This window comes from Sinohyriopsis cumingii, chromosome 1 (genome assembly GCF_028554795.1).
Source record: "Sinohyriopsis cumingii isolate HCF-2022 chromosome 1, ASM2855479v2, whole genome shotgun sequence".
In the NCBI taxonomy this organism is placed as follows: Eukaryota; Metazoa; Mollusca; class Bivalvia; order Unionida; family Unionidae; genus Sinohyriopsis; species Sinohyriopsis cumingii.
Genome location: NC_142961.1, coordinates 6624580 through 6651727, shown reverse-complemented (window position 1 = coordinate 6651727; position 27148 = coordinate 6624580). Strand labels below are relative to the sequence as shown.

Below are 27148 nucleotides of genomic sequence, written 5' to 3'. Positions count from 1 at the left end.
CTACTGTATATTATTATGCTATATTACTTTAAACTGTGAAGGAGAATTATATTTATGTTAATAATTTCTGTGCAAACAATCACAAAACACAACAAAACATAAAGGTAAACTGCCAATATCGCACTGAATTCAGTAAGATCATCATCATCATCGTCGTCGTCGTCGTCGTCATCATCATCATCATCATCACTATAAATATTATAATAACCAACATTAAAATTTATTCTCTGTAATTAAATTAACAATTTACAATTTCTGTTTTCAGCAAGATTTCTAAATAAAATCATTGTTAATACTGAAGTAATACCAAACACAGTGAACATTATAGGAATTACAAATAAAGCTGTTATTGGAGCAAGATATAATCTGTCAGTTGCTATACACATTGCCATAGTAAACTATAAGAGATTTGCATGTTTTCTTCGCAGCTATTTCTTTCAACTGTTAGACCTATTCCGTCTCACAGAAACGAATAGACAACTAATATCACCTGAAAATATTAAGCTTATATCTTTCTTGGCAGACACTTTTCTCCAATATTCAGCTGTTCCTACTACTTAATTTTAATGACGTTTATACGCAGTTAACACATTCAGAATGAACACAGTTTTATTTCCTTCAGGTTCATTACAATTAAAATATTTTTGTTCATCAACGTATTTCCAGTATGAAGGGCTGAAAATCTATAGTATTGTTTGCTGGATTAAACGACTGAGCAACAGCTACTTTTATTTTTCGTTTCATTTTCGTATTTTTAAGTAAAAGTAAATTGATTCCAATAACTCCGTTATACCTGGATAAGATAAATCCTATTATGATATTCCACATCCTATTATGATATTCCACATCCTAATATGATATTCCACATCCTATTATGATATTCCACATCCTATTATGATATTCCACATCCTAATATGATATTCCACATCCTATTATGATATTCCACATCCTATTATGATATTCTACATCCTGTTATGATATTCCACATCCTATTATGACATTCCACATCCTAATATTACCATCTATACTGCCAAGTTTAGCTGATTTTTACAAACATTTCATGTCACATATTGATTTTCATCTGTTAACTGCACCACACATTATAGAAATTTAAAATGTAATCATAAAAATTGTATTGGTTGTCAGGTATTTACTTTCTGTGTAGTTTATCCATGTATGTTTTAATACATTAAATATGCCTTAACCAGTCGTAACAATAAACAGTGTTAAATATTTCTTAAACAGCTGGAACATTAAATAGTGTTACAAGAGAATAATAAGGTACACTGATCAGTAAAACATATTTTGATCCTATTTGTTTATTATCAAATAGCTTAACAGTCTGATGTTGACATTTAAATGACCTGTAATTAATTATTTGAATTATTGAAATTATTCTCAATATATCCTGGTAATTCCAAATATATTCAATCGTTTAAATAGCTTTCACGTCTGGCCGTCTTCTCTACAAACTTTGATATCAATTTTTGTCTTGGACTTTTATATTGAAATAGATAAATAAAAGTCAAATTTTGTTTAGATAAATAAATACATTGGAGACAATATAACACACATATCACTAATCCTTTCATTTGTAAAAAATCTTGTTCTTTCAGTATAGTGGCTTGCAGTTCCTTGTTAAATATAATTGCCCAGGATTTTTTAAAATTGTGGTTGAGTAACTTTGAAAAGAATGTTTGTCAGCAAAATTAATACATATTAGATTCGTTCCTCTAATAGTTGTCTATTTACCTTCTTTCTGAGACAACTTCTGCTACCCGAGTATAGCAAAAGGGAGGTTCTGTTATATTGATTTTATTTTTTCTTCATGATGGTTAGGTTCATTTGTAAACTAGATAATACATAGCTAAATTTTGTTCATGATTTTGATTATTCTTTGAGATAATGGTCATTTGTAAACAACGTGTTTACTTGGATTTGAATTCAGGGCCTTGGTTCTTCCCTTGGAAATAGAATTGTCTAGCCTTTTCAAAAAATGTACAATGTTCCAGAAAGTAAACGTGATAGCTTGTTTGATGGGGACAATAACCTAAATATTGAATATCTTATTGTCTTATATTTATATATAAGGTTGTTGTCATAACAAATGCTGATTCATATGTCATAAAAATATTGACTCATATTTTTAAATCAGTGTTTGTGGAATACTATTTACTTGCGTTCAGATATACTTTGAGAGGAATCATTTAAATTATTGATTGGAAGTACAAAGTACCCATTGACATTTTGGGCTAAAATTATTTTGAAATTATTATAAATTCTTTGAGAGTCGTTTTGGATTATATCACTGTGGTAAATCAAGAATATTGGAAAATCGGCAGAGTCAATACTATTGGCACATCAGCACATTTAAGACTGGAATTGATTCGGAACATTCTATATTTTTGTATTTGCGATATCATTTAGGATTATCTGGGATTTAATTCACAATAATGTTATTCCTCTGAAATTAATATTTTGTAAGAAATAAATTATTTGTTGAATTTGACAAAACTTGTTACTATTGCTTTATCTCTTATTCAGTTTAATAGCATATAAATTCGGGGCTCGTCAGGGATAGGAAGTGTTTTATAATATTAGAGAAATTGAAATTTAAATTCACATTGTCTCCTAATTTTCATTGTCGCTGGTAAACATATTTGATAAAATTTAGAAAACAACAAGCGTTGACAAAGTCTTATAATGTAGTGAATTTTCTTTCAAGTTATACTGAGGTAGTGTGCTATAGTCATTGAAAAGGACAATTCGCTTGAGCTTATCAGACGTTGAGCTATTAATGACGCCAAAGTACTTTTGGGAAAAGAAGAAATAAAAAAAATGATTTAGACCAGTAATTCGAGAAAAGCATTTTTGGGATAAAATTGCTTCTGGTTTTGTTTGTAAGTCCGTATCTGGATTTCATTTGGAATAAAAATAATTACAGGTAAGAGAAAACCTAGATCCAATTAGAACTATTAAAGCTAAAACTTCAGAAAAATATGATGTAACTGAAGACAGAAGAGAGACAAATGCAAATTCAGAGAAAGGAAAGGAAGAAAAAAAGAAAAGAGATATACAAATGCAAAGAGAGAGAGAGAGAAGCAGAAGAATAACAGGAAATGCAATTTAAATTATAAGAATCAGAATTGGCTGCTTGAGCACACTCCCTTTATATACAAATTAAGGTTTAGAAACATTAGTTTTGTACCCCATTTAAAAGAAAAAGCGATAGAGAAAAACTTTCGTATTTTGAGATTGTGAAAACTTGAAAAGACCAAGGGAGAATTTGACGTTTAAAATTCTATGTGCTTACAACAAAGTACTGATTATAATGTGGTTTAGGAATTCATCTTGAAGGGACATGAATAGGCATGTGAGGCATATCGATAAAGGTTAAGGAATCGTGGAAAAGAAACTCGACAAACACATGTTGAATTCGCTAGGGACAAAGAACAGCTGTTTAATAGGTGGTGCTCATATATGAAAGTTGATCAGTATTCCGATAACCTTAGACACCCCATTGTCAATGAAGAGCTCAAAATTACGTCCATAGTGATGTCGAGATCTACATTGATGAGGACGTGGTGGAATATGCTGCTTGTACAGCTGATGGGTATTCCTTGCCACAACAAGTTTCATTTGTCAATTGGTCATCCTCTTAGCAGGTTTTTTGGGAGAAAATCATCTCAGTATCGTACGAGAACTACAAAAGCTCCATCTGGCACAACATTTAGCAACCAAACGTCTGCTAAAACTTATAAGAAATCCTTATCTCTTCCAATGTGTACTTATTGCAAGAAGATATTGCTGCAGGTTGAAAATTAAGCAACAGAATAAAGACAGACTATCCAGAATCCTTTATATTAAAGGATCAAGGTCACGGTTTGGTATTGAAAGCAATAAATTGGCTAGATCAAGCAAACTCCAATTTTATTATTAAATATGTCATGATTGTCTCTTTTAAAATATTGAAGGACAAATGAGTTTTTCAGAGCATTTTGTTATCAGGTACTTCGATTTTATCTGAGAAGTCTTCTAGGGAAAGTGTTCTTATTCAGGGAGTAGTGTGAGGTTTTGTTAATGTTCTTTTTCACTGTGTCAATTTTGGATCAGAATTCGGGTCATGATTCTTGAATGTTGGAGGAGTGTTTCTTTACCCATTAAGGGTATTAATTTATTACTAGGCAATGACCTAAGGTTGGATAAGGTCGTGGTTAATCTATTTGTTACTGAAAAACCTTGTTTGGAATATTTTTTCTCTCGATCCTATTGAAAATGAAATACCTGATTTAAATCCTGCTTGTCTTACTAGAGTTATGGCAAAAAGAGATCTTGCTTATAATGTTGATCAGGAAATTATACCTTTGACTGACACATTTATTGGTCAAATCTTTAATTAGGTCATTTTTGTTCTTTGTATTTATTAATAAAGAGGTATTGATCACAGTGATCCTCTTTTTATTACTTATTTTCTTTATTCTAATCAGGGTAATAACAATAGTCACTTAATGTTGATCAGGAACAAAATCCTTACATCTCCTGTTTGTTTGAGATGACTATTATCGAACCTGGGCACAAGTATCTGTTTGTTCTCTTGTGAAATGTTGGGTTCTGATGAAAAAATGGAGACCTCCTCTACCCGCTGGTGACAAATTGTGAGGGAACTTTAAATTGTCGTTCAGAGGTCATCTCGACCGAAATTTCGTACTTTAGTCCATGAAACTCGGCTGCTTGGTCGTTTCGGAGTCAATACGAAGTATCACAAAATCTCGAGTCAATTCTGTTGTCCGAAAAATAAACGCGATGTTTGTACATACTGTAGATCTTGTAAAACTTGTCAAATGACTAGAAAACCAAATCAGAAGATAACTAAAACTAAAACCATGGTGCTTTGACCCCGGAACAGACTGGGATGATAGTGTTAATTTGCTGTTGATTGCTGTGTGTGTGTGTGTGTGTGTGTGTGTGTGCGGGGGGGGTCATTTCAAGAATCACTGGGTTTTAGTTTATTTGAAATTGTTTTGGACATACTCTCCATGGACCATTGAAGTTATTTAAAGAGAAACGTCTTACAAGCGAAGATTCTGATATTCATCCTGCCCATGTCTTTAATTTTAAATAAAGTTGTCAGGGGTATTTAAAGTAGCAAGAGCTAATTTTAATTCTACTCAGTCAAAAATGAAATTAAGGTATTACAGAAGTTTTCATCCTGGTGAGAGAGTTCTGGCTCTTTTGTCCATGTCTCAAAACCCTCTTCGGACAAAATAGTATGGTTCTTTTAAAATTGAAAAGAAAGTAAAAGACTTAAATACTATTAATAATACTCTTGAGAGTAGGAAAGAAGCAACATTATGATATAAATATGTTAAAGTCTCATGTTGATAGAAATAACCATGCTAATCCTTCAATCAGTTTAGTTGTACATGTTCCGTACAGTAAATGATGGAATGCAAGTATACTGTAGTGAATCTGGTTTAAACCAATCGTTGGAATTCAGAAATAGCAGATAATCTGAACCAGAAAGTTTCGCATCTGCACCCACAAAAAAAGCGTGAGTTACAACAACCATTTTGTGAATATGGGCAATTATTTACAGATGTCCAACACGAACAAAAAATTTCTATCATAATGTTAAAATTGTAGATAAAACACTTGTCAAACAGCATCCTTAGATGATGATTCCTCTCAAGCAGGAATGTTTAGAAAAGAACAAAATATAATAGAAGCAATCGAAAAAAAAAACTAAAAATAACTGGAATTCTACATATATTTTTGTACCTAAGCTAGATAATATTTTCGTTATATGCAAGTATTTAATGAACATGATAACGCCTGGTCTTGATAATTGTGACGTATACATCGATGATCATCTTGGAAAGATCACTTGTACATCGTTCGAAAATTCTTTTATAGACCCAGTGAAGCAAATTTGACAATACGTTTTAGTAAGTGTGAGCTTTGAAGTACTTGTGTTACATTTTTAGGACATATTTTGTAGGCAAGCTCATAGCCTTGATAAACCGAAAGCCACGCAGAGTGAACTACAACTATGAGAAATATATACGTAACTTTATGAAAACGATCTGCCTAAGATGATTTTTAAAAGAAACATATTTACCTGCATTGTTTATGTTTGAGTGTAAATTGCTAGATGATAAAAGAAATACTTAAATAATGTAAAAAATGACCTCTTTGCTAAATAATATACAAACATTTTACTTCGTTTTGATAAGCAAGATTTATAATGTTATTCATACAATCGGAATCTCTTGTTTATACGCATTACGGCGCACGTGTGTCTTATAAACCATGGGCACTCATTAAGAAGGTTTGAAAATAGCTTCGTTCCCACGGTAGTTATCCATAGAACACACCCATACCACTTACAACATTTATGTGGTTCATTTTGGTTAAAAGCACTCTGCTTTAATTATTGTGTTGTCCATTATATTGAATATAAATAACTCGGCATGCACGACCTGGAGTGGAGTAGCTGGATTATTTAAGTTGCATTAACAATTTTTAACGATTGCTTTAATCTGATTCCTCTCCTATTTACGGGTCTTACCGTCCATTTTTGCCATCAGTGATTTCAAATTAAAGTATTTTTTTGCACACACTTCGTTTCGCACTTTCATGTGACACAGTCAATCTACTGCTTTGAAAATCGTGTTGTACCATTTCCATTGCACATGCATCGATGTGGACCTTTACAAACAGGTGACATAATCATTTTTTCCTAGAGTTCAATGTCTGCTCATACCATGTTGGTCTCTTTCGCAATACAAGGGATGTAGCGGACAAATAAAAAGGTACCTACTGTCATCTAATCACAGTCACAAAAAAGTCCCAACTTGTGGGTTTGGTTTCTAATACATATTTTAGTTTGATAATTTATTATATGATACGATATCTTGGAAGCTCTTAATGCTGTATGCATGATGGGTCTAATTTAACTTTCCTCAGTAGAAGAATGACATGTTCTCTTTGATATTTAACACGAGGTGGTACTATCTTAATTGCATCAAATGTATTCGTGACTATGGTCCGATGTTAAAACTTCCAAAATAAGCAATTAAGGGTAGAAAATTGTATATTTATAATGTACAACATTAGCTTTAAATGATGATAAGAAAGGCTCAAGTTTATCTAGAGTGCTTTTAGAAAAAGACAGTTACGTGACATTGACGTGGTCATAGAACGGATTTACGCTATATAAGCTCTCCAGTGATCCAGCAGCAGATCATTCCATTTAGAAAGTTCGCGACGATCCCACCACGTAAAGCGCTAAATATATACAGTACCAAGTACCTCAAGACCAGAGTCTAGAAGAAGAAGAGGTTCCAAAATGAAGGTATGAGTTCACCTATACCACTACTGATAATAAGTATTTATTTTTAATGCAGGCCACTGCCTTATGATACATATCCATGTGTCATGTACAAAAAGGTGTTTTAGTGTGTGTGTGTTTGTGTGTGTGTGTGATTTGGATTTTTAACGTAGCTTTAACAATTTGTTCAGTCATATCGCTATGATATGTGTAGTGTGCCAATTTATAGTGATGTCTAGCACTGAGGCATCATGCCGCAGTCATGTAGCATGATGTCCCAGAAAGTCACATTGTCCTAACACTATCCTTTTAATTGTCCTAACACTATTCTTTTAATGTTGAGCGTCAAGCGAGGCAGCTGTTAGTACCATTTTTGTATGTCTTTGGTATGACTCGGACGTTGATTGAATCCATGACCTCCCGAATATGAGACAGACGTTGTAACCACTAGGCCACCAGAGCGGTTATCGGTTATATATCATGTACAAAAAAGTGTTTAGGTGTGTAACAAAAGAACAACGTATCTATTTAAAGTGTTATACATGAAAGTTATCATTACTGCATTTTGTTTTCTAATTGGTTGAAAAACATATATTACGCAGTTATCATAAAATCTAGTTTAAACAGAATCCTAAAGTCTTCATGCAGCAATTTTTTTATATGTATCTTGAGTCTAGTGTTTTGACGACATGAGGCATGTCATTCCGATTTGCAGAACTAAGAAAGTACATGCTGAGGAAATTAAAGATTCATAAATGTAAGAATATTTATTACCGTTATTATTACCAGTTAAAGAAGACATGTTTATACCCTGTCATTTGCATGGTCGCTGCTGGAAGGACACCATATATGACCAATATGGCTTGTATCGCTAACCTAACATTGTATCCAAATAGTTAAAAGAGGAAAATTGCAAAGCTACTGTTGTGTGACAGCCAATTTAGCCAGCGAAAATAATTATTTTACGTGGTCGAGGCTTATTGGTTCTGATGTTCTTAGTTTCGTACCCAAAACCTTCAATTGCACTCTTTTTCTTGAGTTTAGTGTTTTGACTGATTTGTAAAACGGCACGCATCTCAGTCTGCTTAACTATGCCATCTGCAAAGACTGTAGGAGAGCACTGCTCATAGTCTGAACCATTCTGTTTGCAAAAAACTTATGAATTTTCTCCTTATATGAGAAAATATATTTATATCATATGAGTGCGCCTACTCTTCACAACGACCAACCCAGATGATGTGAATGGCAAGCTTTATGAACAATTGCTTTGTATAATATCAGCCACCCCGTAATCGGAAATGCTCGTCATTGAAGGTGACTTCAACGCTAGAGTGGGGAGTGACTAGCAGACGTGCAAAGGTGTTTTCGGAATGCATGGTGTCGGCTAGTGCAAAAGCAATGGGATATTGAGGCTCAAGTTGTGCGCCGCAAATGATTGCGTCATCACCAACACCTTCTTCCGCCTACGTACCCGACAGAAGACGTCTTGTATGCACTGCCGCTGAAAAACATTGGTATCTTATCGACTACGTCATCATCAGGACGTACGAGTGACGAAGGCCGTGTGTGGTGCTTATTAATGGACGGACCCACAGGCTGATTGTGTTTAAGTTCAAACCTTTATATCCAGCACAAGAAGAGTCCCCAGGGGAAAAGAAGTCTAAAGAGAATATACGTCTCCAAGCTGAAAAACAGCTCCTGTGAAGAGGACTGGGCCTTGTGTAGAGACATTGTTTACCCCACCACCCTCTTATTTCTGGGACAGACGGCAGCTGGGGTCCCTCCAACAATGAGCACGCTAGTGGCGGCCTAAAACATGTAATGTTTAGCTGGGGCAAAGGGCACGCAAGTACTAGGTCTGGTTCGATGACAACGATCTGGAGATTAAGACACTAATCGCAGAAAAACACCGCCTACTCAGGGCCGTTCTGAACGACCCTTCATAAGCCTCGAAAAGGGCAGCCTTCACCAGTATGCACAGACCAGTTCACGCAAAGCTTTGCAAGATGCATGAGTTCAGTCTCAGAAGTAAAGCAGACGAGAACAGGCCTATGCAGACAGAAATGACTCAAAGCGCTTCTACGTCGCTCTGAAAGAGTCAACCGCGTATTTGTGTGTACGTGCTTGTTTATGTTCCTGTGTGTGTGTGTGGAGAGAGAGAGAGAGAGAGAGAGAGAGAGAGAGAACGGTCATAACTTTTAATACAGATATAACATGCAAAATAAATTGGACATTTAGTTTGAGCTTGAGCTTTACAATAACACACTGGTGAAAAAAGGGATGGTTGCACTATAATCGCCTGTTGTATATGTATGTCTCTGCGTGTATGTGTTCGAGCGAAAGATATAGAGAGATAGGTCATTGGTAGGAACGTATTTTGCACATGTATATAATCAGTCAACAATTTTTGTACCTATTTTCATAGTCTGCCCTTTAAATTGTGTTGTATCATCAACCAGTAGACGGTCAAAGTTCGTGAACCTCGTCATTTGCAATAAGATTTGCAATCATGATTCAATGATTAAAAGTAAGTAAGAGGAAATCATTTTAGGAACACTTTCCAGAGAGCTGACAGTTGATCAGAAAATACTTTCTTGGTTTTGTTTCCAATGCAAATAACATTGAAATTTATCATTAATTTTGGTGGACATAATATTCTGATTTCATTGGACTATCATTTATATTTCGATGCCATTAATGCTGAATTATGGCTAAATCTTTATTATATATAATACCCTATTGGCATGAGAAATATGTTTACATAAGGTTTAGCGAGAAGTCAGCAGATTTGTCGAATTACGATACCGATTAACATTCAAGTTCTACAATCATTAAGATAAACAGCTGGAGATTAAGACATATTGTTCTGAGGCACAGAATAATCCATGTCCTTCTAGGTTTGGTTTATATTTACTGTACACTTTCATGCCAATACAATGGTTAGATTGGCGCATAAATTTCAATCGGGTTTTAACTGGGCAATGACGACCTAACACAGCAAACTTGTGTCTCCTCCACTCATGCCATTCTAAATCAAGATGGTCTGCCATGTATTTTGCAAAAGCTAATGCTACAACATCCTTGTAGCTATTACTACGAATTTTCTATGTAAGATCCGAATGAAATCTGGTTGCAGTCCTTTATTTTATCTTTAAGGATATTTTACCAACCCGTTGGTATTATTAACTTTGTACATTATGTTTTACACTGACATTGTGAACTGCTTGTTCGAAAAAGAAAAATTAAGAAATGCTCACAAAATGGAAAAGTGCTGTTGGCTCGAAATGACGATCATTAATAATGATGATGATAATTGTAATAATGTTATAAACAACCAAAACATTTTCAGACTTAAACATTATTTTAGCTTTGTCAAAAATTAATTCTGACGTCAGTTACAGACATTTACGGTGCTACATTTCAGAAGAAACAGAAAAGAAAGATACTAACAACATTTGAAAACTCGACTCTGCTTATAATTCAAGGATCTGAAGGACAAAACGAATCATATCGTTGTTCAGAATACAAGTTAGAAGCGCAATACTTTCGAATACATGGACATATTTTCATAATATAATGAGATGTCTATGCTGTATTCATACGTGGTGCAATATTAGATTGACACTGTCTATACTACATGTAATACAGTTGGAATATTTTGGTGAATATTTGAGATGACCCAGTTCAAATTCTTTGTTTATTCTCCATTAGTTGTTTCTTTCGTAAAAGTATATGGCGCAACATTTTCAGTTATTGCTTTTTTGTGTGTATTGCTTGATACCGTTAAAGCAAATGATTTGTCAGAGTTTAAGAAATAAGTTTATGAATTATTGTTTATTATCGTTTTATTATTCTGTCCTTCATTTTGATTCATGAAATAATAATGTGCCAAAAATAATGTATCTTGGTGAAAGATTTAATTCTGTTTCAATCGGGAAGAAAACAAACTGTTGTTACACTTATAAAAAGTATTCTGCATACACAGGCGGATGGCAGATTTTTTATGAATAGATAGATGTGATTAAATATATCTTAATGGTCCTACAAAATGCTTAGAGCAATATAAAAGAAACAGACATAGAAAGTAAAAATGTTATTTTCCTAAAAAAAACAGCCAAAAACAGCAAAGGACTACAGTGCTCGGTAGAGGCTACACAGTCTGTGAATATTCTTGATTCCAGGTCCTAAATAGTTAACTCAGAATAGTTCGTCTATACTTCCATTAGCTATTTGACCAGAAGATGTTGTGCTGAATGTCAATAACTCTCAAATGATCCTTCCTTCTGACCGTAAAATTGTTTCTACAGATATTGTTTTTTTAAAAATAAAACATTGGTTTTCTTTTGTATTTTTTTTGTATTTTTTTACATAGATTTATGCATAAAGTATGTATTCATAAATAAGTGAAAAACCAGATGACGGTAAATCTATACATGCCAACATGTACGAATATAAAAAAATAAATTAATGCATATGTGTATACCATCTCTCTCTCTCTCTCTCTCTCTCTCTCTCTCTCTCTCTATATATATATATATATATATATATATATCTTGTGACATATTTATACTAGATGAGCTTTACTTTGATCCATAGTTATGAACATTTGATGTTGGTACTGACTTATAAATTGGTAACGGTCAGTAGAAGGCATAGAACCTTAGAACTGTAATATAACAAAATAAAAAAATACAAATCGCCCTTTAAAATGTAGTAAATAAAAAACAATAATATAAACAGAAAAGCTACCTGACAATGTTGTAGATATGATACAGTTGAAGAAGACAAGTACTCAACAATTGAAATTACATGGTCATTTATCCACTGATGGTTGCGATTTGAATTAGCAAACAAATAGGCCCTTTTAAACAATGTTACTAAAATTGGCTTAAAACTGCTACCTCATGTGCATCTTTTTATTTTGTTATAATTAAAATAAGACGAAAAAACCTTCAAACAAAACACGTAGGCTTAACTCAGCTAACTTACAATCTGTTGTGCGTCTTAGATCCACACCAATATTTATTTTCTTCTTTGTTTACTAGAAAATAACTTACTTATAGAAACACAAACTGTGATCTTTCTTGGCAATATTTTTCCTACAGATGCTTGCTGTACGGACTTTCGTACTTACCGTGGTTATTGCATTTCTCGTGGTAAGTATTGATTTCTGATAATAGATAATAGATGATAGATAATAGATAATTGATGACTAGCATAAGAGGAAGAAGAGTAGATTGGAAGAAAGGAGTAATACAAATGTGGAGGAGGCGGAAAGAAAATAAAATAATTTATGAATTGCCATCCTACTGGGTGTCTTTACTAGTACTTACTTTAGGTTTATTTGTCGTGACGTAATTCTGCTATTTTAGGCCAATGATTATAGAGGTTTTGTTATATATAGAGGGTTTTGTTGATACCATTGAACGATGCTAACATTTAATGTCGAAAAGATTTTATGCTAGTTTCTATTTTAATGCCCTTTTTATTGTAAACTACATATTTATTTATCATAAAAAGAGAAAATGAGAAAAAGTAGATCAAAAAGAAAGAAAAAATAGATAGATAGATAGATAGATAGATAGATAGATATTTTTCAATCAGTATCAGTCAAAGCAATTTGAGGATATCAGGTAAAGATTTATTATTACATCTACATTTTGTAAGTGTATAATTTAGATACAAATTGTTAACATCCAAGTTCATGAAAAATTGGTTTAACATATTCAAAATATCGAATAAAATGAATAAAACTATTAGCAAACATAAAATCAACACTATTGTGAATGTAAAAAAATAGTTAATTGCTTTAAAATACTTTTATTTTGTTCAGGAACCGACACAGTCTGCAATAACATGTAAGTAATTACCTTTGAATAATTTCCGTCCGAGCACGTTTAATTGGACTAAATTTGGGAAGAAGATAGGGCAACAATATCTCTACGTAGTTCCGCTTGCATTACAAAAGAATAATCCCATCCACTGTTGCCCCACAAGTTCTATTAAATATAAACTTTTAATTAAGGCAGTCACTGTCTAATTTTATATATATATATATATATATATATATATATATATATATATATATATATATATATATATATATATATATATATATATATATAAGTTTTTGTGGATTACTCTGAACAATATTGTAAATTCAGCCACCCTTGTACATCATTATGGATTACTTTGTAAAAGATCGAAAATCGGGTCAGGTGGGTGGGTGGAAAGATCTTGAATAGATTAGGTCTATTTGAGAAAGAGAAAAGTATACTGACCAAAGTGCCTTTCTAAAGCGCACAGATGTAAGACCCTTCAAATTATGTAGTCTTTGGTATTCATTGGAGATCAAACAGTAATGCTTGTGTACTCAACCAATGGCCGAGTTTGACAAGAAAACAACACTTAAAATAATTATAGAACACACATTTTTAAGTTATTATAGTAAGTATGAGTCTGAAACCCAATCAGCAAATCGACTCATCGAGCTGAATAACAATTCTTGTACAGTGAGGATTCTGATTTGTAACTATATCTGACAGAAAAATAGTGTAGAGGATGCAACTTGGATGTATTTAGGAAGTGTGCATTCGGAGTTAACTGTTTTGAAAGAATTACTTACATTTCCAAACCAATGATGAACTAAATTCCGAGTATGCTTATCTCGTTTGTAGTAGCAGAGTGACCTAGATATAATAATTGTATATTATGGACACATTTCAAATCTCTGACAGTATTAAAATACTTGTAAAAAGCCAGAAGAAAAGCTCCTTGGCGTGTGTCTCAAAGATTCTTGAATCATATTGTATAATGGTCATTAGAAGAACTTTAATTTTATTTAAAACATACCAATTAGAAGCCACGGCCGTGTGGTTAGCTGGTTTAACTATCATTAAAACAGTTATACGCATGAATAATTTCAAAAACATATTTTATTATCGCCAATCAAAAAATGTTGTACTTTTATTTATTAAAAGAGTTAAACATTTGGAATAACATATATTAAAACATCAGATGATGTTTGATATATATATATATATATATATATATATATATATATATATATATATATATATATATATATATATATATATATATATATATATATGTATGTGTGTGTGTGTGTGTGTGTGTGTGTATTATGGGCAATATAATGCCACCCTAAGAATGAAGTGCAAATATCTTTTTATGTTACAACAATTATTATAATAATTACAAGCAAATATCTGTATTTTAACACATCTAGAAAGTCAGTTTGGTCCACGTTCTTGAAATTATTGATTCATGATTACAAAACATGAACCCGAAAAAAAATTGTACTAAATAGTGTATGACAATATGCGGATGCACGTGCAAATCTAAAGCATTACATTTAGTGTGCCAGTCAATTCTATAAATGCTAATGAACCTAAGTCGCACTTTCTGTTTTGAAATGAACTATTATGTTTCTCAAAACATTAACCCTTATAGCGTTGTTGACCAATGTATTACTAGCCTATATTGAAATAAAATTGAAGAAATGCTTTTAATCTAGTCAAGAATGTAATTAAACAGATCAAATAAGTTACTACACGGTCTGTCAAATTGTACTGCATTATGGATACTTCTTACAATGTCGTTAATTACACGTATTACAGTATTGGTTGTAATAATTGTCTGTTTCAGACATGGCCCAATGCAACTATGACGCCACGACCGGATTCTCCACCAAAGTAGTAGTGGAGAAAGCTGCAACGGACACTATTTACCAGATTGTAGCTCTTACATCAGGTAACGCAATCGCTGTGGGCTGTCCAGTAAGTCAGGTCGGAACCACCAACGAGTATACCTCCACATACACGGTGGACCTTGCTGGAACGTCAGTTAATCCTGCGGCATGTGCAAGTGCCTTCCAAGTCGTAGATACAGATACTGACGGAGATGCCGATGTACGTACAAATTCAAGTTAATTATATAGAGTACAATGTCTTTCTCTAAGCATAGTGATTGCATATCCATGAAGTTAATTAGACTCAACAAACAGACGATCTTGCATACAATTATCCTATCCAATTTCAAATTAAGTCCTGTGGCCGCCTATATTTGCGTTTACATGAGCACTACTAAGCTTGAAAAATACAAGAGCATCCTCGAAAATAAAACTGGAATTATGATATGAAGCGATTTAATTGTGATTAAATGTGCCGTCGTTATAATAATTCAGACTGTTGACATATTGGTTTGAACTTAAAATGGGAAATAAAAAATAGGACAAGGAAATCATACACAATCGGATAGTAAACCGAGTGTAGCTTTAACGTTGGTTTAATAATCGAATTCTACAGATAACGTATTATCTTTTAATAGTAGTACATAGGTCTAATAAAACTCAAACTGTACTAGAAATATATTGTAAACCTAATCTCTTAATCTGTCTGTAAGGGAATCAAATCTATCAAGCAAGAGGTTTAGTAATGGCTCTCATTACAATGAAAAATATTCATAAACTCCAAAGATGGTTCTGAATATATTTTCACTTCGAATCAAATAATCTAGGTCTTATTTAACGCATCCATCTTCATCCTTTCAGGGCTCACTTTGAAATACGAATTATTACGATGATATTCGTCAACTTTTATCACAAAAATTACGTTATTAATCAATATATTGCTGTATAATACTCTTCATCTATAATTGTTTTCTTTTTCATCATCATCACTGGCGACTCAGTCTCGAGAGACCATGCGAATAGCGCCCTTGGGGTGTTGTATGTCTCTCGGGTGTTGGCATTGTCTGCTGTGGCTGTGCAGGCCTATACGCGAGTGACAGTCCCTATTGCAGTTGGTGCAGACATACTGGGAAGTCTGAGTTACTGTGGTTGCTGCCGCGTTCTTCTTTCTCTCACGTTTCTCTGCCGCCAACTGGCCTCTCCTCGCCTCAGCAACTGATATGCCCTTGTTTACCGTCAGTCTCCAGGTGCCTCAGTCCTCGGCCAGCACTTCCCAGCCATCGGGTGAAATGTCGCATGCCTTCATGTCCCTCTTGCACACATCCTTGAAACGGAGTGAGGGGCTGCCGGCTCTTCTCGTGCCAGTGGCCAGCTGTCCATATAGGATGTCCTTTGGCAGCCTCCGATCCTCCATGCGTCGGACATGTCCCAGCCATCGAAGGCGGCGTTTGCTCAGCAGGGAGTACATTCTGGGGGTAATTGCACGCTGCAGGATTTCGCTGTGTGGGATACAGTCTTGCCAGCTGATTTTCAGGATACATTTTAGGCACCGTATATGGAAGGAGTTTAGCCGGCGCTCTTGCCTCATGTAGGTACTCCAGGTCTCACTTCCATATAGAAGGGTGCTGAGAACGCAGGCCTGGTAGACTTGGACCTTGGTGTGTTCTGTCAGAGCATTGTTTTCCCACACCCTCTTCGTTAGTCGTGCCATGACGGTGTCTGCCTTTCCAAGCCTTCTGTCCAGCTCCATATCAAGCGAGAGAGTGTTGCTGATGGTTGACCCCATGTAGGTAAAGTTGTTGACTGCTTCCAGGGTGACACCGTCGATTTTGATGGAAGGGGCAATGGTGGTATCTTGCACGCTGACATTTGTCTTTTCCAGGCTGATGGTAAGCCCAAATTGCATGCAGGCATCAACGAAACGGTCTCCCAGTCTCTGGAGGGCTTCCCCGGTGTGGGTCACAAGAGCCGCGTCAACTGCAAAAGGCATTTCCCTGATGAGCACAACTTTCATTTTGGTCTTCGAGCACAGTCGTGCCAGGTTGAACAACCTCCCGTCGGACCTGCATTGGAGATATATGTCATCAGTGGACGAGTTGAAGGCGTAGGACAGGAGCAGGTAGAAGAAGATCCCGAAAAGGGTTACCGCCAGCACGCAGCCCTGCTTCACGCCGCTGTTAATTGGGAAGGGGGTTGAGGAGGATCCATCATACAAGACTGTTCCCTTCATATCTGCATGGAAAGAGATTATCATGCTGCGGAGTTTTGGGTAGGCAGCCGATCTTACTGAGAAGTTCAAAAAGGCCCTTCCTGCTGACCAAGTCAGAGGCCTTGATGAGGTCGATGGACATCATGTAGAGTGGTTGACCTTGCTCTCTGCTCTTCTCTTGGAGTTGTCGTAGGGAGAAGATTATGTCTGTCGTCAACCTGCCTGCTCTGAAGCTGCACTGGGATTCCGGGTACACACGGTCCGCCAGCAACTGCTGCCTGTTGAGTATGATGCGGGCGTACACTTTACAAACGATGTTCAGGAGCGAGATCCCTCTGCAATTATTACAGTCACTGCGGTCGCCCTTGTTTTTGTAAAGGGTCACAATTGTGGCGTCGCGCATGTCTTGGGGGACTGCTCCTTCCTCCCAGCAGAGGAAAAGTAGCTCGTGCAGTGGTTGAAGCAATGTTGGTTTCCCACGTTTGATAGCTTCGGGCGGGATGCTGTCACTACCTGGTGCTTTGTCATTTGGGAGGTAGTCGATTGCTTTGCTGAGCTCCTCTAAGGTTGGCACTTTGTCGAGGTCGTCCATGGTGGGCAGATTCTTTATGCTGCTGAGGGCTGCATCGGTGACTGACGTTTCTCGGGAGTATAGCTCTGAGTAGTGCTCCACCCATCTGGCCTTCTGTTGCCCACGGTCTGTGATCTAAAGAGCGGTGTAATGTGTGTGGCCGTAGTCGCACCCTGCTGCTCACGAGGGCATGGTCGGAGTTGCAGTCTGCACTGTGGTAGGTTTACCTCACTCAGTAGCGAGACTGGAGTGGCCTCTCCAGGGCGCAAGCCTGGGGGTAGAGTATGGAGATCCTGGGCTGCCCAGACGTCAGGATCCCCCTCTCGTTCTTGCTGGTGGGGTCCAAAGGAATGCTGAGCATGACATTTGGCACCAGTTTGGATGCAGAAGCTTCCGGAAGGAAGTCGTAGTCGACACCCAGCCGCCTTGGGGGCTCCACTCCGGATTTTATGTCTGTGTTTACTCCCGTAGCCTTTCCTTCTCCCGAAGATATCCACAAGGCAGTGCAGCCATCATCCAATGGATGGGACTTTAATCAGAGTTTCCTTCTCCTAGACGAACTGCTGAACAAGGTTAAAAAGCTTCATCTGGTTGGGTTTGGAGTCAGAGTTTCCCTTCTCTTAGACTGGCTGCCTGCCAAGGCTAACGAGCCCAGTCTGCCCACCCAGTTATACCGCCGGGCACTCGGTCACGCCACACATCAGGCTGTGTGAAAACAGTTGGCCCCGCGTGAAGGTGCTGCTGTGGACACAATAGTGTAGGATAGGCCATATGCAAGTAACCTCCTGCCCAGCAGAGCGAGACAGTGGTCCTGCGGCGATCACTACACCTGGAAAGGAGAGGCTATGAGAGACGCTTCACTTTCCTTTGGCAGGCGGGACGTCAGCATCAGGCCTCTCACACCCCTATTCTTATTTCTATTATATTATCCTGTCATCTTTTGTTTTCTTTTCCTTTCATAAGTACTTAATAATGGTAATAAAAAGGGTACAAATAAGACCTTGACATAATAAACAGTGATTTTACATCATGCTAAGGAAATAATCGGCTCATTTTCGTATAAACCTACTGTGCGGGCAATTTAATGTGTATGCATTTTGAAATCAAGCGACAACAAAATTTGCGAACAATCTCATTCTCAAAAAGCAAACGTTTCTCTCTCTCATTGCATATATGTATATATATATATATATATATATATATATATATATATATATATATATATATATATATATATCCCTCGACGTTGGTGACTTTAGTGGGTTAATTTTTAGCTCAAGGGCACTGGTTTTGCATTGTTATGTGGAAATGGTCCCAAGACTAATGATATTTCATACATAAGACCAGGTTATGAATGACGACGTGCATAACTCACACTTACGTTATCTTATTCATTTACAGGAAGTTACCTTCACTTTTCTTGTGCAAACCGTCGATGGTTACGTATTTGATACAGATGTTATATTTAAATGGAAATGCACAACAGCTGATCACAAGAACGTGGTTATAAATACCTTCACAATTAGGTGAGTATCTTTTTCTATTATTGTCTGCGCTCTAAGGAACCATTTTTATGCGATGTTATCTGGTGATGTATAAAGCCCGAATCAGATTTGGCACATTACATGTCCGCCACTCATATTTTACGTTAGATATGGGAACTAGGAAGTGTAATATGAAATAATACCATCAAATATTCTTGTTCTATTTCAAAAGGTTTAACGACATTACAGAAAAAACAGAATATTACAAGTGTCCTTTCTAACAATATGTAAATGTCCTATTGGTAAAGCGGAATTAATTTCATTATAATCAAATGTTTATAACATTATTCAATGTAAGTTTGGAGATCTCTAATTGTATATGTAAATTCGTAGTCGTCGATGAAAGGAGTAATCATTGACTTAAATAAAAATGAATGATACATAATTAAAGACATAATAACTCTAAAAGTCTGAAGCATTTTATCTCCATGACATGAAGGAACTTTGTAATTACTCGAGAAAAATGCTACTTCGTTACACCATGTGAAATATGTCTGCTTGGCTAAGTCAAGTTTTGTTCATACCATCAATTTAAATATTTTAATATGTGTGCTTGGTTTTATTGATAAAATTGTCATAATCTGTACCTTGGGAGGAGAAAAGTTGGTTTGTAATTATAGCCAATCGAATCGAGGAAACTCGAAGATAATGAGTCGCACTTCTTAAGTTATTTGTTGATCTTCACAATATTTCCCAGAGGAAAAGTTATATAAATTTACTCTCTAAAATGCAAACCTCTGACGTCTTAATGTGAAGGAAGCCAATATGCAACGAAGGTCCTCAGCATCTTTAAAATACAAGCAATAATACGAGTGATATTAGCAAATGTTTTCTAAACGACAACATTTCAAAGACAAAAGGTAATGCATTAAGTAGTTAAGAAAGTATCCTTGAAACTACAATGCAATTGCCAAACATTGACTTGGGAATATTTGCAACATATTTCCGAACGTTACACTTTACATCAGATTATCCCCCTTTTAATCGTGATCTCTGTAAAAACATCATCAAGAGAGCATAACGAACTAATGCAAACAATTTTATGAAATAGTTTATTAAAGAGAGTTTCTTTGTAAACTTCAACTATTTACAGTAATTTTAATTATCGTTTAAGACCAACATTATAAACAACATTGCCAGACAGCACATTACGTATCAATACTTCATACACATCAGAAAATATGCAATTAATCTCAGATCTATTATGGAGTTTCATATCATTGTAGGGATTATTAATATATAACAGGATATGTAAAGTTTTCTAGTGGGACATCTAGTCTTCAGAACTTCCTGTAAAACATTGACTGTACCGCCATTTACCTCGTCTTTGCAAACAGCTACCATGCTTCCAAACGGTGAAATAATGTAAAACGAATTGTAGTCATGATAGAAAGGGAAACTCGGTGAAAACACAACATTAAGCATTAACCATGTGGTTCTCTAGAACTCAGCTTTGAAGCGAGTTACCATATTATCCCACAATTATCACCTTGTTATTGCTGTGACAATATATTTCATTACATTTCTTAATTTTTTAATTTTTTTTTATAGTTACAGATAGATTTTAGCGCTTGGTTTATATCTAATGAGAACTAGTTACTATGTGAATCTTCATCATTAAATGCCCCGTCTAATAAAAATTAGCTATAATGTGGCTTTGCATCATTTAATACAGTTTTTGATGAGAACTTATATTTTGACTTCGAAAGGTTAAATACCTTGTATTTATATTGCTGTGCTGTACTATATGACAAAGCATTTGTTGAAGCATACTTCACCATATATATATATATATATATATATATATATATATATATATATATATATATATATATATATATATATATATATATATATATATAGATATATATATATATATATAATGGCATGACATATCCATGCGAATAAATAACCACACCATCAACAAAAAATTCGTTCCTATAACGTTCTTGTTGGAACATTAGAAATGTTTTATTCAACTTTGTAAAAATCTGTTAATTCTCCTGAATGAATGGAAATAAAACTTCTACCTCAAAGAAACGCAATCAAAACGTAAGGTAAAGAAATGACAATACAATCGTCTAAACCAAATTTGACGTTATTTCTGAACTCAGTGAAAGATTCATAGAAAACAGTAACTTTTGCCATTACTAAACTTATCATATAAAATATTTATTGTTCTGAAGAATACGACAATGAAGAATAGTGTATCAAATTGTTCCCTCTGGAAACTCCTTATATAGCAACTCTGCTGTCCCTAGCCCTGTTCTGGAAAAATAAATTTTTATATACCTCCTGAAATAATTATAATGAAGAACAATATGAAAGAAGATCAATTTCTTAAAATGAACCTACTGAAAATCATACGTAAATCAATAAAGTTGTAGTAGTTGCATTTATTAATTTAAATTCTGGAGAATATCTTGCATATATCTAATGTAGTAACCATGCATTCATCAAACTCGATTCTCGACTAGAGAAAAACTGGTTCAAATCTAATATAAAGCAGTAACAATGCAGCCAATGCCGTCCTGAAATTAAATGAAGCATTGGTAAATGTTTTAAAGGGAACTGCAATAGAAAGCAGAACATCAACAATGTATTGAAGAATCTCTGAATTTTGATAACCGAATGGAATATCACTAATCAGGCCGTCAGCAACCTCGGTTCTGCAGAAAAAGAGCTCACATATTTTCATGGTGAATTTGTACGAATGACTAAATATAAAGGTACTCTTGAGGAAACTGATTTCCAAACAATTTGTCTAGGAACTCAGCACAATAGCCAATAAAGCAATAACTATTACCAGACTTCATATATAAAGCAATAACCACCCAAACTTGCTAATTGACCAGATTTTCCTCGTTTTGTAATTTCATATATACATTAGCCACGTAGAATGTCTTGTCTTCCAAGTACAATGTCTCACCAGTGTTGATGTTTCTTTATGCTTTTCAGTTCATTACCGATAGATAATCTGGGTCTAAAATCGCAGCTTACGCTTGAGGTCTACGACGCAGCTGGTACACCGCAAGGTTCTGGCAGCCAACTGACGCTTGGCGGTTCTTACACCTTAAAACTGAAGCACACTTACGCAAACTCTCGTTAGTATTTCTGTTACAGTCTCTCTCACTGTCTGTATCTCTCTCTGTCTATCTTGAGTACTATGAATCTCTGATATAATATAATGACTGACTGAAATGCTTCAATCATTTATTAAATCCTTAAGAATCTATTGATGCTTTACACTCAGATAGCTATTTCGCTCATTAATATTGCTGGAAGATGATTCAACAACTTTAGGATCTTATACTTTCCATTTTATGTTCCCGTCATTAGTTTGGTAATTGATTTATATTAAGAAGAGGAATTTAAAAACTAAAACAGAATTTTCAGATTCAAGAAAGGTCTATTTTCCTCCACAGAAAATAAACAAATTGGCATATACGCAGACAGATTGGTCTTTTATGAGGGAGCTGATTCAACAACTACACCAAAAGTGATCGCCATCGACAACGGGTAAGATACATTTTTGCCTGTCATATGAATGTTTTCAGCGTCAGATCCGTATTAACGGGAGAAGAATATACAATTTACTGATTTCCTATTTCCTAATAATTTTCAACAGCCCTTTATCCTCTGTCTGCAGACATTCTGAAATATATCTGCACATATTAGGTGAAACATTTAAATGTTAAATTTCAGGAATTACTCCTTGACAATCAACAGGATATATAGACAAATACGTAGCTCAATCACAGGTTTGTTTTTTCACCTGCTTTTACCTAATCTACAGCAATTTTTATATTTTTTCAAACTTTCAACCCTGCAGATGTAAACAAACGGTACCGGCATACGGACTCACTCAAAATTTTCTTAAGGACGCAAGCAGCGTTCTTCCAACCAATGGTGGACTTGCAGCTGGAGGTGCTGACGGTATTTACGTCATCACGAGTGGTAGTTTTGAACCAGCACTGTGGGTGAAAACAAGTGGGGTTAGTACAGATCTGAAAATAGAAGCTGTGATCGTGCGGTGCTTGAACAATGACCAAAGTAAATGCGAGGACCAACAGGTAAGTGCTACCTATAGAAGTGACAAATCTCTTGTTTATACATGTTGCAAGAGGAGAATTCTAGTATCAAGTAATAAAGGATCGTATGCATTCGTTAACACCAGTTTTATAGTTTCATCTGCGATTGAAGGGGTAAACCTAAAATTTGGCAGTCATATAATGCAAGTAAACTACCAAAAATATCGTAATAGTGTAGATATTTCATTTCAGGCCAATCTTTGTGCTACCGGACGACGACGAAGGGCTGCTGAAGACACTGGTCTTCAAAATCTGACCACTCTGAGCACCCGGTTCACCATCTCCTTGTCCGCAGGAAGTAATGACCAGATATCAGGTATGTAGATGAAGTGATGTTAGCATAAGAAAATGATAAAAATGCACGCAATGTTTGGAGTTCATTTACGGGAATTCCGTCTTGAAAATAGCGTTGATTAAGGAAATAGCTCAATAGCTCAGACTACATAGATGCATATTTGAGGAAAACCGACGAACACAGTGTTCGGATTCCAAGCACATAAATTCATCAAATACCCTTTGTGCCTGATCTCAAAGTTGTGATACAGCGTACCACCAGAAAGTAGTGTTATCATTAAATTATAAGGGCTATTAAAATAATGACTGGCATATGAAATGAAACAATTTCTTTAAACGTGTTCCGAGGAAGGGCCATCCTTCATAAATATCTAGACCAAGCACATGTCATTTAGCGAAAAGGGCAATATTTATTATCAAGTACCAAAGACAAAAATATCATATCTACTTGAGTTGAAAGGTTTGTGACCCTATTAGTGAAACGGCCAGTTTTGTTTTTACGTCATGTTCTTCATTTTATCGCGGAGAAATGCTAAACTTTGTAAGTCAAATCTAACTGCAAATTGAAAAAAAACTTAGATCTCCCGTTGCATGATGCACCAGCAGATCTCGGTCTATGCAGTGTGTTGGAGAAATCACAAGCACAAACAAGTTTTACGTGAATCCACCGACGTACTATCCGACGGCAGATAAAAGTTTATGCTAAACACAGTTAGATTCACCACATACGCAAGTAGGGTCGGTATGAAGTTATAAGTAGGCATTTTGCAAATGATCATTCTGGATATACACACTGTGCAAACAGATAGGTAGCTTAATTGTTGTATTTAACCTTTCTTAATTTTCTTATCTTCAATTTTCATTGCCCGTGGACAATGTTACACATTTAAGCTTGAAAGAGAATACAAATTTGTCTGAATATTCAACAATTAAAGTTATAGAATCTTAACAATACTTATCCCAATACTCCTCTCACAGGCACAAACAACGTCAAGGGTACAATGGACACCTGCTATCAGACGTACACCTTTTGGATCGTGGTCCTGGTCTTCGGGATCCTGATGCTGCTGTGTCTCATATTCGCCGTCTACCTCTTTTTCCGGCTCCGCCGCGAAAAAGAGTCCCGCAGAAAGACCGAAGAGAAATATGGTGTCATTAACCCCGCCTTCTAATGAGACTGAAGAGTTTTTCATATAGTTTTGCTTGAAAGAATAGCTTACCAACGGTTAAATAAGAATTTAACTATATTGTTCTGTCATGGAGTCATAATTTTCACTTTGCTTTTACAACAATCTTCACATTCCAAATGCATTTTCAGATTTTGTATAATGTTTAGTATCTTTCTTATCTGTATTTAAGCTCGGACTTGGTGGAAATTTAATCTTGATAGCCATTAATACAATAAAAAATTTACGTTGCAAAATAGCGTTTTTACTATTGGTTATCATGTATCTGCACAATGTTGTTGTTAATATTTAATACACATCATTTGGATTTTGAAACGAAGAAAACCAATTTTATGGCTCCTATGGCTTCATTCCACGCTGTTATTTGCTGTCTAATAAAATATTTTTTCTTCTTTTGGAAAGCTCCAAAACACATTTTTATATTTGTATACGATATGAAACCAATTACAGGCTGCTGAAATGCTTCACTCCTTCAGCCAGATATTAATCGAAAAGTGTATGTAATTAAATAAGTATTCTAATCAACGCTGAGATTAGATATTAAGTTTAAATGAAAAGAGATTTATCAAATTTGTTGCACCAAAAATAACGATTGAAGTGGCTTCTCTACGTCATCGAAATACGTTTTGGTTGATCCGTCATGTTATTACTGGAAAAACAATACATTACCAGGAAATGTACATATTAAATCCTTATGAATGTTTGAATATGTCGCGAACTCAGTCCATACGAATTTCAACGGACGCAGAGAAGCGGTTCTTTATATCTTAAGTTGGTATATGTTTTAAATGAATCCCGAATTATTGACGAGACAAGACAGCAGTATTGATACAACATGCATCAGCAATATGAATGTGTGCATGTGCCAGGTATCACTGCTTTTTGAACTATTAGAGGTCATAGATCTAATGAGAATTCGGTGCATAAAGATCTAAATCCATAATATGAAGATTTATTACTGGTTCTTTAATATTGTTCGGTTTATGTCATGAATTGAAATAAAGAACAGTGACTAAAATGACTAAAATCTGAACTACTACTCGTTCTTAAATATTTCATTATTTTTCTCGTAGGAAAACAATAATAGGGTTTCGCAATCAATTTAATTGAAATACCTATTTGCAAATTTAAATGTGGACTGTATATATTAACATCATGAATCTCTCAAGGTAAAGTGTCGTGGCAGTACATCTTTGTGATTTGACTTATCAAAGGAATATTGTTTGTATTAAACGTGTAAAAATTATTTTATTTCAGGAGACAGATATAGTAAACTTTTAATATTACGCGAAAGTTCATTTTAAATGTATCGTATCCAACTTTGCACATACAATTATATCTGAGATCAAATCCAGGTATGTCTTAAGACAAATTACGTTATGGATACCAGAATCCAAGGTTAGCATGTCGATTTATTAGTAGTCAATATTCCTAAACCTATTATTACAATTCTAATTAGGGATCCACTTTCGAAAGAATAAGTTTAAGAAGAAAGTTCTTTTTATATTAAGACTAATTTGTGTATATCACATTTTAACTTCCGTCATATACTGTTCACTCTGTGTACATAACAGGGCTTCTACGGTTCAAACTCGTTGAATGCGCCTACATGTCTCAGAATATCTGTTTTAGAAATTATAATCTTCTGTGAAGAATTTGATGATTTCATTTGGAGATGTAAATAAGTCGCACAGATGTTAGAAAATAATGCTACCCATTTGAATTGATAATATAATTTTACTCATCTATGCCGAGCAAGACATTCATTCTGATACTTTATAATCTGTTTCTTTATTTAGTGAAAATAAATAAACTGCACTGAATACTTAGTTTCTACTTTGTCGTTGTTGTGGCTGTAGTTGTTGTGTTTCACAGCATATCAACACTTTGAAGGTTATACTGTGTCGAATCTGCTACTGTACTCTAATACGGCAAACTCATCTCTAGGACACATCAAGGTAGCCAAACAGAACAAATGCTATGCCGGGGATTCTAACAAGCACACCACTCTGGTTACGAGTCTAACGCCTAAACGGTAAATCATCGCGACATTGAGAGTCGCATCCTGTCTTCTGGGCGTTTCTTTGAACTATATCGGCTCATTTTAGTGAACAATGCACGCACTATGAGGTAGACATTATGTTCCAATGCAGTAGTCGTCTTTTTAACAGCAACGGCTAGCATAAAGTTTGTTTTCAGTCCCATAACTTG

General features: G+C 35.2%; 1 protein-coding gene across 1 annotated transcript; it reads left to right on the top strand.

The window, feature by feature from the left end:
• Positions 1–7247: 7247 nt before the first annotated feature.
• LOC149806367 (uncharacterized) lies at positions 7248–26760 on the top strand. The gene is made up of 10 exons (XM_089973147.1): positions 7248–7354; positions 12436–12486; positions 13164–13188; positions 14999–15261; positions 19223–19347; positions 22324–22469; positions 22791–22884; positions 23198–23438; positions 23649–23772; positions 24729–26760. Exons 1-10 carry the CDS (start codon positions 7349–7351, stop codon positions 24920–24922), a joined length of 1269 nt encoding a protein of 422 aa, XP_089829273.1. The 5' UTR covers positions 7248–7348; the 3' UTR covers positions 24923–26760.
• Positions 26761–27148: the final 388 nt, after the last annotated feature.